Genomic DNA, 17,321 nt, shown 5'->3' on the forward strand with positions numbered 1-17,321 from the left:
AAAGTCTTTGTGGTAACTTTTATCATCAGTCTATATAGTCCTCTGTGTCCCTAGTACTATGGTGTATGTTTGCAACTGCTGATGGAGATCTAAAAACTGCAGATGCATTTTCCAGGCTTGTCCCTGCCTCACGTTAACATTCTGCTTGTGCACACAGGCACATTTTCAGCCTTGAGACTGGCTTTTAATAGCCATGATCATTCTGCCAGTGATGATTTATATTAAGAACAAACAAACAAACAAAACCTTCCCTTATAGCATTAAGGGAAGCAAAACTTTCACTGTGCCTATTTCTGTTCCCAGAGGTGGCACAGTACCTGTTTTCCTTGGATGTTTGCATGAACAAAAGTAAACAAGGCATTAGGCACATGATCAAGAGCATAATTAGTTTCTTCCCTCAGAGGAATTTTTTATCAAACTCTGCCTACTACATATAAACTGTGTGAAGAACACCCAATGGTTTCATAACAAAGAAAAGTATTTACATAGAACTATATGAGGGAATCAGGATACATGTCATAGCTAAAGATTAATTTTTGAGTTAATGTCCTACTAACAGGCAACAACTATTAGTTGAGACATTAATCAGGGTCTTGTTTAAACTTCTACTGTCAATCGTTATCATGTGTTTATTTCTACTGAAATCTTTTCAGTTTACTGTGGTCACTAATTCTTCTCAATGAGGGATGATAATGTGTTTAGATTTGACAAGCGTGGGTAAAGAGAAGAATCTTGTGTTTCCTAGTGGGATTCATCCTTAGTCAACAGGTTCTCAGGACTCTTCCTGCCTGACCAGCACTTCTCAGAAAGAGAGAGCCTTATGCTGAGAGAGTTGTGACATACAGTATTATCCCTAGGGAGCCCTTACTGAATGGATTTGCAAAAGACTGTTCCATGGTATATGTATTAGATATTTAGAGACCATCTGAGACATACCCAGAACATTATTCTATGGACATGATCGTTCACTCTGCTGGTATTTTAAAACCTTTATTTCTAGAAACCAAACCACAGCAGAGATTAAAAACTGTGTTCCCGTATTTAAAAAGAATCCTTCACTATTAGGGCACCAGCACTTTGAGCTCTTTCCCCCAGCAATGGGGATGAATATGTTGCATTGAGTTGGTTATCCTCATTCTCCCTATGACTAAATGGGTATGCTCTTGCAAACCACCTGGCCAAAGTTGGATGTGAAGCTTAGGGCCAAGAATCTGATATTTTTCTCTGCGCAAAGAGAAGTGGTCTGGCTGGACACCCAATCTCTACACAATGTTCACAACGTGAACCAACACGTTAGATGGGAAGCCAAAACACACCTTGGTGTAAAAAAAACAAACAAAAAAACCAGACAAAACCACCAGGAACGTTTAAATAACCTAATCTCATCCGGCCCTGCAAAGCCCACGGCAGCATCCCCAATCAGTTACCTTCACAGGCCTTCCCATCAGCACTGGGTACAAAGCCCATGTCACATTCACAGCGGTATCCTCCTGGGGCGTTAAGGCACTGGCCGTTGCCACACAGATTTAGATTCTCAGAGCACTCATCAAGATCTACAGCCAGAAAAAAAAACACAAGTTACTCTTCTTAGGAGCTTTCCGATTGCTCAGGTCTGAGAACTTTTATACTTGTGAACTTCCAGAAGGCACGAGTGTCATCATAATTTCTACTTGAAACATTGAAACTCACTTTTCTCTTTTAAATGCCAATATTAAATATGTAGTGAACATGGGGTTCAGAGACAGAATCCTGAATGCTAAGTTATCTCTAATGATGTAAAGTGGGTAATAAGTTAAAGGGATCATTCACATTCAGGCTTCTGCAAGCAGGATAATCAACGTGAGGATATATCCATGGCAGGAAAGAACATGTCATGGTTTGTGCCTGATTCTCAAAATCCAGGCTCAGATCAGATGGGCAGCAAAAGACCTAGAATACAACTATTGAAGAGACCAAAAAGTCCTATCTACTTAATATCTCCTGAGTTTTGCTAATAATCACAGTCATTAAACATCAAACACACGAACCATACATGCCTGGTACATGAAACTTGGAGTATTTTCTAAAAAGCGATGAGAGGTTTGTGATGACAAAACTTTACTGGGTTAAGCAAAAACAATTTCAAATATGATGAAACTTTTAGTGAGTTAAAACAAAATCCAGGCAAATCACTTACTGGGCCTCAGCCTTTTTTATGTTTAAACTTCTTGTGAGCAGAACACTCAGGGTAACTTAATGTTCCAGGTCATATAAGCAGCTATGCTACCTAATGGCCAACGAGAAATACTCCTCAGTATCTTATTTAATGCCAGTGCCCTGATTTTAAAAAATGCTGTCTGGATACATATGGTCATGGTAAGTGTATCATCTCTTTATACAATGCTTCTAATCATATATATTTAAATATATGTGACAGTTCACATTAATTCTATGATGATGCATTAGCACTGAGAAGATGTCATTAATATGTTGTAAAACTGGAAGTGAATGAATTCTTTTCAAAGCAGTTATGAAATTCTTACTTATACCAATGTGGAATGATCACAAATGAAGGCTAGAGGGAAAAAAAATATATGCTGATGATCTGCTCCAGAACATCTAATTTCTTTTCCTCACAGAGGTTCCTGCATCAAGTTCACTCTTGGGTTTAGTATTGAAAACAAGTCAGCAGTGAGACACAGGCACAAAAATATCAAGGCTAAGGTTTACAAAAGGTAGCGTGATTTGTTTTAAACTCATGACATCATTACATACAGTGACAAATATATCAACTATCTAACTATACATATCAATCCATCTTTGTAAGTATATATTTAGTTTCTGAGAGCTCCCTGATTGATTCAGCTACAAATTTCCATTCCACAGAAATGTCATTTCAAATAACTATTTTCTGTTCCAAATTGTCTATAAATGACCCAGCCTTCAAAAAACAAAGGACGTTCTGTCTTAAGGACATGGAACACCTTGCTTTTCTGACTGCCCTTTACATAGCTGTTTCCAACACGAGCATACCTGTACAAGTGAAGCCATCGCCCGTGTACCCCTCCTTGCAGAGGCAGCGGTAGGAGCCCATGGTGTTCTTGCAGTCTGCGTGTTGGCTGCACATGTGGGTTCCATTGGAGCATTCGTCCAGGTCTTAAGGAAAGAGGTGACACGTCATTATGAACAGAAACTATGACATTTAAAATCAATAATACACATGTTAAATTTTTCTTTACAGGAGTGAGAGTTTCATATTTATAACCCATGCAATTCATAAGAAGCAATTTCTTTTTATTTCCAACCCACCAGTGCACTTAATGCCATCTCCAATCCACCCGGGGCTACAGCTACACTTGAAGCTTCCTGCCGTGTTGGTACATACAGCGTGCCTGTCGCAGTTGTGTGCTCCAATTTCACATTCATTGATGTCTGGGAAAATAACCAGTGGGTTAAAAAGAAAAAAAGTTTAGCACAGATGCTAAATAACTCAGCAATATTCAAAAGTTGACTTGCTTTTACACTTCTGACAGTGAAACAGAGATCGATTCAGCACTGACGTTCATACTTGACTTAAAATGAATGATTTTAAATTTCAAGATACAAAGAACAATATGATGCTACTTCTTATTGTTAACTTTAACTTTTTTCCATTATTTTAATGTAAGTGTCCAGTTACTGCAAAACAAAATGAAACCTCCCTCCAGTTGAATATCTTAAAAAAAAGAGTGAGCTGCCTAACATTCTATTAATGCTCATGGTCATATGTTTCTATTCCCAACATTTTCACTAAATTGACTATAGAGAAATGATGCACATTGCTTTCGTATCTTATATAGACAAAGGAATACAATATTGGCATGTTAGAAAACATTTTCAATCCTATTCTATAAACTAAATATATTTTATTTTAAAAATGTAAAACATTGTACTATTTAATCACACTTTATTTCTATAAATGTTTCACTTTAGGTATTGCTAATTCAAGCGTTTATACAGAATATTCCTTAAGGCAGTGTATGAACCATCTTTTTCGAGTCCTAGCACTTTGGGACCCAAGTCTTCTTGAATATTTCTTGTAAAACTCAAATCAATTCAAAAGAGATTTTCAGTAGAACAAGAACCAGTCTAAGATCACATTGTTAAAAGACTCTGAATTCTCAAAAATTCTCCATTCTTCAAAATTCCATTTCTAAATGTAGTCAAGATAGATTCTATAATACAGAAGTGTTATAGAAAGGAATATAAAGCATAAAGTGAAATATTTTTTGCTTCCTGTGATATTGTGATTTATAAGAAGAAATACAAATTAGGTCTTTGTCCTGTTTCCTGGCACAGAACTCCTAAAACCCTTGGAATTTCCTACGTGCTAAGAGTGATAAAGGTGTCTTTTGTTATGTTAATGAGGTGACTTTTGGAAAGCACTTCAGGATGGGGGCTGATTGCCAAGAGAACCAATCTCTGATTCAGTTCAGTTCAGTTCAGTCACTCAGTCATGTCTGACTCTTTGAGACCCCATGGACTGCAGCACGCCAGGCTTCCCTGTCCATCACCAACTGCTAGAGCTTACTCAAAACTCATGTCCATTGAGTCAGTGATGCCATCCAACCATCTCATTCTCTATCATCCCCTTCTCCTCCTGCCCTCAATCTTTCCCATCATCAGGGTCTTTTCCAATGAGTCAACTCTTCGCATCAGGTGGCCAAAGTATTGGAGTTTCAGCTTCAGCATCAGTCCTTCCAATGAATAGTCAGAGTTTCCTTTAGGATTGACTGGTTTGATCTCCTTGCTGTCCAAGGGACTCTTAAGAGTCTTCTCCAGCACCACGGTTTGAAAACATCAATTCTTGACACTCTTTATGGTCTACTTTATGGTCCTTTTTATGGTCCAACTCTCCATGAACAGTATGAAAAGCCTACTCCTGAGTTACACACTTTAATGTGCTGTGCCCAGGCTCAGTCATGTCCGACTCTTTGCAACCCCATGGACTGTAGCCTGCCTCTGTCCATAGAATTTTCCAGGCAGGAATACTGGAGTGGGTTGCCACTTTCTACTCCAGGGGATCTTCCCCACCCAAGGACTGAACCTGCATCTGCTGCATTGGCGGGTGGATTCTTTACCTCTAGCGCCATCTGGGAAACCCCTATACACTTTTATAGTAAATTGATAGATCAAATGAATAAACTGGTTTCCTGAGTTCTGTGAGCTACTCTAGCAAGTTAATCAAACCTAAGGAAGAAGTAATAGGAACTTCTGATTTATAGCCAATTGGTCAGAAGCTCACGTAACAAACAACCTAGACTTGTAACTGGCATCTGAAGTGGGCATAACTGTATGAGACTGATCCCTTAACCTGTGGAATCTGACATTATCTCCAGGTAAATGGTTGTCAGAACTTGAGTTGAAAAGTAAGACAAGGAGTTGGTGATCATAAATGGAACTGGTACCAGAATCTTATTTCCCAAAATTAATCCATTATATAATAAAAGACGTTATAACCTCATAATCAACTTTTTCATTAACTAAGAACAGAGCTCCGAGGTATGGATGGATACTATGACTCTATATGGAAATCAACATTTAATACAAAACTTACATCAAGAAGGCGAATCTTGGCATATGAAATGTTGCAAGAATTTTCAGCAATCACTTGAATAGTGTCATGAAAAAACCGGGCAAGCAACTAATATTTACCCTTTTGTTTACTTAAGAAGCCCAATTAAATGGTTTGAAAGTGTTTGGAAGCATGCTATTTGCCAAATACTCCATCTGCAGTTCTGAAATGGTCCTGAGATCATTTGGCTTCTTTATAGCTTCTAGAGCAAACACAAAATACGATAATGCCACTTTTTCCTACAAAAATACTTTGCAGTATCACTAATAAGTGAAATGAAAACATGCCTGGAAGAATGTCCTTATAGCGACATGTATTGTATAGGTGAATTTTAAAGTAACCTTGGCAGCCACATGAACCTACTGAGTTATTAAGGCAGGTCAAGAGAGGCACATACCAGGCAGCTTTAAACTTGTGACTGGGAGCTTTAACCAACTGACTAATTGAGCATGGCACATTCCAAGGAAATGAGGAGGAGGGCCAGCCGACGGATAATAGTGGTAAATAAGCAGGGAATTCAAGAAAATAAGCCTGAACTCCAGGCTCCCAGGCAGGGCCACGGACACTTCCTTCTTCCTCAGATAATCACTCCCTGCAGTGTCCTGCCTTAATGGCCCTCCTTTATGTGTCCTGATCTCTGAGGTAGGCAGAAACAATGAATTTCCATTGCCTAAGAGTTGAAACCTCCAGATGTTAAAGAATCAAGGAATTTTCTAAGTGCAAAGAACTTAGGATATGACTTTCCTAATCCCCGATTTCTCAGAGGAGGAAACAGAGGTCCCTAAAGGCTTGAGAACTTGCCAGGGCCCCAAGGTCAGTGAGAAGCCTGAAGCACCTGGAACTCAGTTTCCCATACCCTGTTTGATGCGCTTTGTCTTCAGCCACGGCTGCCTAATATCAAGCTGATTTCTTCAGTCACATCAGGACTTTGTTCTAAGTCCTGATGAGAAGTCTGCTTTCAGATATCTTAATTGAGTATTAATAGACTTATAGAAATATTCACTCATCTTTTCTACTAAGTACAATTTTCAGAGATGATCCATAGCCTGTTAATATAGTTATCTTGTTATCTTTTCCTTTTCAATTTTCTAATGACCAAAGATAATCTTTTCATGTGGGTTTTTTACCTTCCATATTTAATTTCTATTAAGAAAATTTTTTTTTTTAAAAAAGGAGGGTCTGCCTTCTTTTTTTTTTTTTTTACCATTAACAATATACAAACATAAATTTCTAATGCAAGAAAATATTTGCAGTTTCACCACATGTTTTCGGGGCAAAAAGAAATTATGTTTGCAAGAGGAGGCCATGTATCGTGGGCTTTGGAGTAGAAGGAGAGAGAGTAACTCAGGAGCCCATTTGTGAATCTTCGCATAAGTCATTATCTCAATAGCTTACACTACCAGTATACAACAAATGAATTAAAAAGACTTGGTCATAAAGTCTAAAGGCATCGCTGAATAAAAGTTTTCTGCATGTGTGTGTGTATGTGCGTGTACACACCAACTATTATTCATTAATTGCTTCCATGGCAGACCTGGGCCTAAGACTGTACATCACTGTAAAAGCAAACAGAAGGGGAAACTGAGCCATAAGGGAAAGAAGCAAACAAAAACACCGTATTCAAACACACTACTCTTCAATAATGTGAAGGAAACAAAGTACATGCTTGCCAAGAACATCTCTTTCTGCACAAATGTTCTCTTTCCCCCACAAGTTCGCTCCAGACAGAAAATTCCTTTTTAAGATTAAGCACAAGCCAAGAAAAGCAAAGAAATTCAAATTTAGGGCTGACACTGCAACCTCCTTCACCCCACCAAAGCTCCCTCAACAGAGACGCCAAGGTCCTGCTGGCGTGCTCTTGTGAAGAGCAAGGGTGTGGTCTGGGCAGACCCCATGCCCAGGTTCTGGGTGGGTTCCACTTGAATCTGACATTTGAGAAAGAGCTTGTGCTCTGAGCTGCTCTGGCCCCCTTGGACAGCCAGGTCGGGAGAGGCTGTGTCACCCACTCAAATGCTTGCCTGCCTGCCATGCGAGGGTCAGTCTCTGGGCATCGAGTCCAGCAGGGCTGGCACCCCGTGGAATCTCTGCGGGGAGGCGATGAGGAAGAGGACCTTAGAGTGAATGGAGAGGCCAAACATGAAGGCTACTTGGATTTTTCAATTTGGACCCAAATTTGAGCCAAGACTATTTAACTGAACACCCACGGAGTTTTCACAGGCTAACAGCCAGTGCAGGACAATTAGCAGTGATAAGGAGCTGGAAGGAAATGAGGGCAAATTTTCACTGAGGGCTGGTGGTTTTGAAGTATATGATTCTCTTTCATGGACTACACCCACAGCAACATGTCTCCTATGAAAAGCAGAAAGACTGAAATGGAATTGTCCAGCAATCCCGCTATTAAAATTTTTTTTTATTGGAGTATAGTTGAATTACAATATTGTATTAGTTTCAGGTGGACAGCAAAGTGAATCAGTTACACATACACATAAATCCACTCCTTTTTTTTTAGATTCTTTTCTCCTATGGGCTATTACAGAATATTGAATTACCCATGCTATTTTAACTGAAAACAATCCTGATTTTAATTGTATGTCTGTAAAGCAACTATACTCCAATAAATAAAATAACTGATATTCCAAAAAAATTGTATGCCTTACTCACTGACTAACTGAGGAAGCACCTGATAGGAGGTGGTTCTAACAGATTAGCATGAGAAAGCTAGGAGCCACCAAGAATGGCACCTAGCAGAAACCCAGTGTTCCTTCTTCCAAACCATTGTCTGATCACAACTGTGTAGAATGAGAAGCAGAAGAGTCAGAATGAGAATCAGAACACACATTCCTTGTATGTGTGGACCACAGGAAAACCTGTAATCCAGCCCCCATAAGGCAAGGATAGAAGAGCCATGTTCTAGGTTACAAGAAAACGTCTCTTCTCCTTTCATTAAATTGAATGTTCCCCTCAGCCTTATCCACAATTTGAACAAAGCTTAAGGAGCAAGAAGAAACCCTTAACATCTGTGTGGGCTGGGAATGTAAGTCAGTGGGTGGATTCTGAACACTGCTAAAGTGATTGGGGGGAAAAAACATGTTTATTTGTTAAAATGGAAACAATCAGTAATGACAGGGGAGCTGAAATATTTAGACAAAGCTGTAATGGAACCCAGAGGACATTTTTTAAGTTCTCATGAAACAAAATTCCTCTCTATGAAATAGCATACATATTTTTATGACTCCTTTACAAGGTACTCATTTAAAATATACATATACATATTATACATGTACAGAAATATAAGTAAATATATTTCATTTATCTATCATCAAAATATATTACCAGGTTTGTTCTTCATTGTGATTTGTTGCGAGGTTTCTTATCCCATTAGGCAAGATATATATCTCTATTTACATTAGTTGCCTGGGACATTATAAACACTTGTCTTTAAAGTACTATCACCAAGGTAACCTGATGGTATTCTAAGTTGTAAGTGACACTAATTTTAAACTAATAGCAGGCTAAAAGAGTCCCAGTTAGATGGGATTAAAAAAAAAAAAAAAAACATTTGGCTCAGATTTTTAAAAACTTGTTTTTAAGTATACCAAACTTGCTGCCAATTCCTGTTTGTGTAAGTCATTTCCAATCCAGTGCGATACCCTTGGTTGTTAGTAGCAGGATTTACAGAAAACCTCTTTTCTTCCTGCCCTAAGGCACCCTCTCCTCCATCCTCCACTGCAGGGCTTCTAACCCAAGGGGAACACTTGCATAACTATAGAGCACCCTGGTGATTTTCCCCAAGCTCCTGAACCAGTAAAAGAATTAGGAATAAAATTCAGAATTCTACTCCATTACATGAGACTGTCATATGCCATGCTCCTATGATATCAAAAAGGCCATGAAATTCAATTCTTCTCCCTACAGTACTAGCTGAATTTTATGCAATTGAAAAATCATTTTAGGCTATAATTTGAAGTGGGAAGAGGGGATGCTGGCCCTTGGGGGAAGATACAGAATATTTCTTGGACTTCAAATCCATGTTTCTGTTTATGTGATTTACTAAAAGACTGCTGTTCTTAATGTAAACCTGGGGTCATCTCATTTAATGTGGAGTACACAGCTCTTGTACCAATAGCCTAATGTCTGTATAAACTCAGTTACAAAAAACAAGCCTTTTAATATAGAGAGTAAGATTTTCCTTCTTTAAACTGATCTCAAGCATCTTAGTAAATAGCAGCACAGAATTCTGCTAGACTAGAAGTTATGTTTTTAATTAAAATGGCCTCTAGCCACTGTGTCTATGTGCCTCATTTTATAATGACAACAATAACTACTACTTAGTGACCAGATACTATATGCCAATCACTGTGCCAAGGACATTACATACATTATACCTTATTTACCTAAAATGATATTAATGTTGTATGAAAATTTAAGCTTTCTTCATGGTAAGAGATCTAAAACAGTCAACCTCTGCCCATGACTCTCTAGCTGGAATTTAGAGTATGAAATTCTAGCGATCTGTTTCTTATAGGGAATAAAGACTGTCCCATTGGATTAACGTCTCCCTTCATAAGTATCATGGTTCTCTGGGTTGAATTGCAGTGACTTCAACTTGGCCAAACAACAATATTAGGCTCTACTAGGTAAAATGAAATATAGAACCGTCCTACCTTCCCTTGTGTTACTACCAGACCAACATCCCTTACCCTAAGTCTTAAATTGTTACTGAAAGCTAAAAATAAATCTTGAACCATACACATGCTGATATAAGCATCATTTGTACCCCAGGGAACACATGAGGACTAGAGATTTTAAACTCTGTGCCATGTAACAGAATGGAACCCTAGTCATGCTTCATGAGGACTAATATAGTGAGCATGAAAGCATTCTAGCTACATGCTTCTTTTTATAACTTGGCTAAAATCGGTCATTTTTGAATGAACAGCAATTTATTGGTGACATCTGTATATCTACATTTTTGAAATTGCATTACTGAACAGTTTGAAATGATAGCACATATATTATAAACTTTATTAAAAAAGATTGATATAACTAACATCAATTAACATCACCACTCAGCAAGTATTTTAATGTTTAAGTCACAATGGCTTACCAAACTGGCTTTTGAAATTAAAGTCTATTATTTGTAAAGAAATTATGCAATTAACTAATTCAGGCCCACCATGGTCTCCATCATGTGTGGGTTTTGTATTTTATTTTAAAATTTATTTATTTTTGGTTGTGCTGGGTCTTCATTGTTGCACACCAGCTTTCTCTAGTTGCAAAGAGCAGGGACTCTCTAATTGAGGCAAGCAGGCTTCTCACTGCGGTGGCTTCTCTTGCTGCAGAGCATGGGTTCCAGGGCGCATGGGCTTCAGTAGTTGTGGTGCATGGGCTGAGCTGCCCCATGGCATGTGGGATCTTCCTGGATCAGGGATCGAACCGGTGTCCCCTGCATTGCCAGGTGGATTCTTAACCACCGTGCCACCAGGGAAGCTCCTTCACTGTGTCTTAAATTATGCTATATCCCATTATCTGTTTTATTACTTTAGGTGACTACAGTAAAACTTTATTATTTCATGTACTACTCCATCATTGCCTCAAGTTTGAAAACCAATTAACACTTAGAAACAATATTATTCACTCAAAGTGACTTCCTCCATTTGATGTTTAATTGAATAGTCACCTACAAATATTGTGAAAAGACCTTTTGTGCTATTAGTATTAAACAAGCAAGACTTATGGTTTAATTACCACTTCATGAGATCTGCAGGAATCTATAGGGCTAAAGCAATTTAATGCATCAAAAGCACACTAATTTAAAAATAATTGAAGACTGATGAGAACTGAGGAAATATATGAATTGTAGGATGTGTTTCTTCAAAAAGTAATTTCAGTTATAAAACAGTAAAGAAAGAGTTGACAGTGGAGGCTATTGGGAAAAGTTGACTTTAATAAAGAGATACGAATGTTTGGTAATTATCATGTTAACTACTTTGACATAAAATGCTATTTTTAACCTCATAAAATGTTGATATTTATAGAGTTATTTATGGTGGCAATTTTTCTCATATGCCTTTTTTCATAGGTAAAGGGGAAAAAAAACACCTCATCTTAGATTCAATCTAAAATGTGACAAGTTTCAAAGAAGTGCAGGCTAAGTTAATGAAAAATGCTTTATAGTGCAATTAAAATATTAATAGTTTTTAAAACATATATTAATCTATAATTATGGTAGCAATCTCTTAACCACTAAAGGTTTTATTGTTCAGTTGGAAGAAACATACCTGTACAGCCTGTTTTTCCTTTTTTGCCTGAATAGCCCATATCACAGTGGCAGATAAATGAGCCTTTGGTGTTTTCACAGGTTCCACTTAGGCAGATATTTGGATTCAGATCACATTCATTGACATCTGTAAAATACAGATATTATTAATACATGTAACCATTTGTTTGATATCACTGACAGATTCTCCCTGAGATAAAGCAACTATGACAAATAAATAGAAAAGATGAAATGTTTTCACACAAATAAAAGTATATTTACATAGCTCAACTACATAACAATTACATAGCTCAATGCTTTCTACACTGAAGGCTAACCCTGCAGACTGGCTTTTTATCTGGACCACAAGAAGGAGGTCAAGTAATCAAATAAACTAATTCACTCTACGTCTGGTCCTCAACCAGAGCCTGTTTCTCTGACAGTCTGGAAAACTTTTTAAAACAGCACATTCTGTTGCAAGATGAAAATTTTAATGCAGACTGCATGATGCTAACATTTTAGTTCCATAGTTTGAAAGAAGAGATAGATGAACTAATAGTCTAAGGGTAGATGGTTACAAACTCTAAATCTTTCCCTAATTAAAAATTATCTTTTCTTATGACATTCATTTCTTTACTTTGAATGGCATACTTTAATTTTGAGGACTTCACAAATATTTGGTAAGCATTTTCAAAAGATACAAATGTGATATAATTTAAATATTTGCAATTCTAGACTCTTGTTTCTGACCATGATGGAGTAATAAGAACCAAATTTACCTTCTCATTTAAAATAAAAACAACAAAAAAGGACAATATAGACAACAAAGACAACGATCAATGAGAGAAAGAAACCAGGTGGATCCTACAAATGCCCCAGATTACTGTGCAGGGAGTTTTAAAGCAGTAGCACAGAGAAGGGTATGGCAGATGGAACCAGGAAATGTCCATGAATTGGAGAGGTAAAGGTGGAAGGCCAAGGTAGCCAGAGTTCATAGGGCCAAGTAAAGGACAGAAAAGAGATGTACATACATACACACACACAGAACTACAGTGATCTGCAGAGGGACCCAAACAATACCCAGATGAGTAGTGCCCAGTATATTCATGTAAGGAAACTCTTAAATCTGGAGGAAGCATCATCCAAAAGAATTAGAGGGAATAATCATCAGAGTTCCCAGAAGGCACAAAATTGTACTTGTTCTTACCAGACAGACTGGAAAACCTCATCATCTACAGGGAAGTAAATAGAGTATCCAGGAGGATCTTGCCTTGGCAGTAAGAGAAAATAAGCCCAACCCAACTGCTGCTTCAAAGCAAGACTTTGAAAGGACCTATCTGTTTCCGGATAATTTAACTATGTTCCAAAACAAAGCTCAGAAACTTTTCTAGGAATTCAAATATATTCAGGACCTAGTAAGGCAAAATTTACAATGTCTAGCATCCAATCCCTGGAGAAGGAAATGGCAACCCACTCCAGTATTCTTGCCTGGGAAATCCCATGGACAGAGGGGCCTGGCAGGCTATCGTCTCATGCAATCTCAAAGAGTTGGACATGACTTAGGGACTAAACCACCACCAGCATCCAATCAAAAGTTACCAGGCATTCAATGACAGAGGAAAATATGGCCCATAATAAAAAGGAAAGTCGATTTATTGAAATGGACTAGAATTGACATAGGTAATAGAATTAGTTGACAAGGACCTGAAAACTGTTATTGTAATTATATTCCCTGCGTTTAAAAAGCTAGAGAAATGATTGGGCATATTAAGTAGAGACATTGAAGATACCAGAAAAAGACCCAATCAAACTTTTAGAGGTAAAAACTACAATGTCTGAGATTAAAAATATACTGAATGGAATTAAAGGCAGATTAGATATTGCTTTAAAAAGTCTGACAGATTTGAAGACAGTAATAGAAACCCTCCAAAACAATCAATTCTAGAATGTATTGCATTCTTGTCAAAAGTCAATTTTGCTACCTTGCAAACATTTGAAAAGCCAAACTCTAGGCAGACCAAAAGGAGGGTTAAATGGCCAAAAATAATGCACAGACATAAAAGAAATGTCCCTCTGGAGTTGACCAAGTGTTAGCTCAGCCCATATAACATACTGACAAGACCATCACAGCACAGTCACAAGAAAGATGCTTCTTGGAATGCTAACTTTGGAATACGATTAGTATTATGCTCCTAAATATTTTTACTTTTCCCATCGGATATATTCACTACTGAAACAAGTCTATGTGATGCAATAGCACTTGTGAATAACCAGCAAATTGGAAGATCCTGTCTTCTTTGCTTACCTACACAAGTCTTCATGTCTTCAGATGCCATGAATCCATCATAACACAAGCACCTGTACTCTCCGGGTATGTTTGTGCACTGACCACCATCACAGATGTTGGGGTTGTCTTCACACTCATCAATGTCTGCAGAGAATAAAGCCAACGATGACATGCTGCTGACAAGGGTTCCACTCACCAGTGATGAAAAAGTTAACTGACCCAAGTCAAGTAAACTCAGCCTGCTCGCACAGGACTGTTTGCTCTGAAATCCAAATAATGCTTTGCATAAATTATCCCATCAGGTTATCTTGGGTAAAACAAGGGAGAATCGTTTTCAAGATCTATAGCATATAGTTCAGGATGGAGGTCCACATGCTCTTAAAAGACCATCATTTAATTTGTACTTTTATCTCTGATATAAATTTATCATTCGAAAGATCATGAATCTTATTTTTGTAACTTTCAAATTTAAATGCCTAAGTCTCTTATTTGCTGTTTTATAGATATTTTAAGATTTAAAAAATGCTGAAAATAAGCCTATCTACTTAGATGTATTTTTAGCATAAATACCTATTTTCAAATTCTAATTTTCTAGCCAAATTTATACCTAGTGATTTTAAGGGAGAGTTTACTAGGTCCAGTACCATAATTTTGGTTCCTAAACCTAAGTTTTCTTCTTAATCTGAGCCAAAATTAAAACTTATATTACCCACTTCATTTCCCATCTCTGACTACATGGCTCTTCTAGCCCAGGTGATGCAGCGGGAAGTATAAATTATATCAGCAGTTCTCAAATTTTATCATGCATCCAAAATCACTTGGAAGGCTTGAGAGAACAGATTACTGAGATCCACCCGCAGGGGTTCCTGACTCAGTAGGTGTGGGTGAGAGGGAGGACTGAGATTTTGCATTTCTAACATATTCTCGGTGATGCTGATGTTGGTCCAAAGAACATACCCTGAGTAGCACTGAAATAGGCCATAAGATCAGATTCTTCAAAATTCTAATCAATGAAGAAAATCTATTTTATATTTCACTTACTGAGCATGTGCCAGGTACTGTATTTTATATTGCACTTACTGAGCATGTGCCAGGTACTATGCTAAATGCTGTACATATTCTTCCATACAGGCAATCTGAACCCCATTTTGTAGATGAGGGATCAGATGTCAAGGATCTTCATCAAGGACATACAGCTAAACCATGTGACAAAACAAAGACTAGAAGTCAGGACTGTCTGACTCCAAAGCCCAGGCCCTGAACCACTCCACGTAGGGACCTGTTATTGAGAGTTTCCAGGAAGCTAAAACCTACTTACCTGTGCAGGACCTCTGGTCAGGCATCAGTGCAAATCCTGGCTGACAGCTACATTCGTAGCTACCTTCAGAGTTTGTGCAGAAGGTCTCACAGCCACCGTTCATTATGCTGCATTCATCAATGTCTAAGAAAAAGGAAAATAATATTACCTTCCTCTATGTGATGATGGCCCATGTTTGAATATCTCAGGTATGTATGGGTCAAGTAAAACAAAATACAAAATTATAAGAGCATTCCAGGGCAACTGCAAGTCACTGTATCATTTGGTTCCTTCAACAAATACTAACTGCACAATTACTGTGTGCTAAAGAGTTCCAAAAAAACATCTACTTCTGCTTTACTGACTATGCCAAAGCCTTTGACTGTGTGGATCACAACAAACTGTGGGGAATTCTGAAAGAGATGGGAATACCAGACCACCTGACCTGCCTCCTGAGAAATCTGGATGCAGGTGAAGAAACAACAGTTAGAACTGGACATGGAACAACAGACTGGTTCCAAATTAGGAAAGGAGTACATCAAGGCTGTATACTGTCACCATGCTTATTTAACTTATATGCATAATGCGAAATGCCAGGCTGGATGAAGCATAAGGTGGAATCAAGATTGCTGGGAGAAATATCAATAACCTCAGATATGCAGATAACACCATCCTTATGGCAGAAAGTGAAGAACTACAGAGTCTCTTGATGAAAGTGAAAAAGGAAAGTGAAAAAGGAAAGTGAAAAAGTTGGCTTAAAATTCAACATTCAGAAAACTAAGATCATGGCATCCAGTCCCATCACTTCATGGCAAATAGATGGGGAAACAATGAAAACAGTGATAGACTTTATTTTCTTGGGCTCCAAAATCACTGCAGTTGGTGACTGCAGCCATGAAATTAAAATTAAAAAATTCTTCTCCTTGGAAGAAAAGCTATGACCAACCTAGACAGCGTATTAAAAAGCAGAGACATTACTCTGCCAACAACGGTCCATCTAATCAAAGCTATGGCTTTTCCAGTAGTCATGTATGGATGTGAGAGTTGAACTATAAAGAAAGCTGAGCGCTGAAGAATTGATGCTTTTGAACTGTGGTGTTGGAGGACTCTTGAGAGTCCCTTGGACAGCAAGGAGATCAAACCAGTCCATCCTAAAGGAAATCAATCCTGAATATTCACTGGAAAGACTGATGCTGAAGCTGAAATTCCAATATTTTAGCCACCAGATTTGAAGAACTGACTCACTGGAAAAGACCCTGATGCTGGCAAAGATTGAAGGTGGGAGGAGAAGGGAATGATAGAGGACGAGATGGTTGGATGGCATCACCAACTCAATGGACATGAGTTTGAGCAAGTTCCAGGAGTTGGGGATGGACGGGGAAGCCTGGTGTGCTACAGTCTATGGGGTTGCAAAGACTCAGACATGACTGAGCGACTGAACTGAAATGAACTGAACTGTGTGCTAGAGATGAGACCCTAACATGAATGAGATGGACATACTTACTGCCTTTATAACACTTATACTGTAGTTTGGGAGTTAGATGAATGATTAATGATACAATACATGGTATGCCACATGCAATACAGGAGAAGTACTGGGTGCTAGAACACACCTCACTGACAACAATGGTCATGTGGTGAAATTCTCTGGGTCACGGATTCCCTTACAAACTTGACACTCAGTTTGGCTGAAGTTTCAGTCCCCTTTAAGGGCCTGAGTTGGAGTTCTGAGTTGCTTGGGGCCATGCATCAGAAGAATCTGGGCTGATTTATGATTTTGGGTGGAAACCATGTGAGACTTGGCAGTCCCACATGGGGTATACCCCAACGCAGGCAAAAACTGGCCGTTTTCTACAAGGTTTCACTTTGACTCTGAGCACAATAA

At 38.3% G+C, this 17,321-nt stretch overlaps 1 protein-coding gene across 1 annotated transcript in view; it reads right to left on the bottom strand.

Annotated features, from left to right (window-relative positions):
- FBN1 (fibrillin 1) overlaps positions 1-17,321 on the bottom strand; it is a 261,970-nt gene that overhangs the window by 71,750 nt on the left and 172,899 nt on the right. Inside the window, exons 30-35 of the mRNA XM_043921055.1 lie at positions 15,458-15,580; positions 14,158-14,283; positions 11,875-12,000; positions 3,289-3,411; positions 3,013-3,135; positions 1,428-1,553 (exon numbers count right to left, since the gene is read on the bottom strand). Of these exons, the coding sequence (XP_043776990.1) occupies positions 1,428-1,553; positions 3,013-3,135; positions 3,289-3,411; positions 11,875-12,000; positions 14,158-14,283; positions 15,458-15,580 (747 nt within the window). The remainder of the gene's footprint in view (positions 1-1,427; positions 1,554-3,012; positions 3,136-3,288; positions 3,412-11,874; positions 12,001-14,157; positions 14,284-15,457; positions 15,581-17,321) is intronic.

This window comes from Cervus elaphus, chromosome 12 (assembly GCF_910594005.1).
Source record: "Cervus elaphus chromosome 12, mCerEla1.1, whole genome shotgun sequence".
Taxonomy (NCBI): domain Eukaryota; kingdom Metazoa; phylum Chordata; class Mammalia; order Artiodactyla; family Cervidae; genus Cervus; species Cervus elaphus.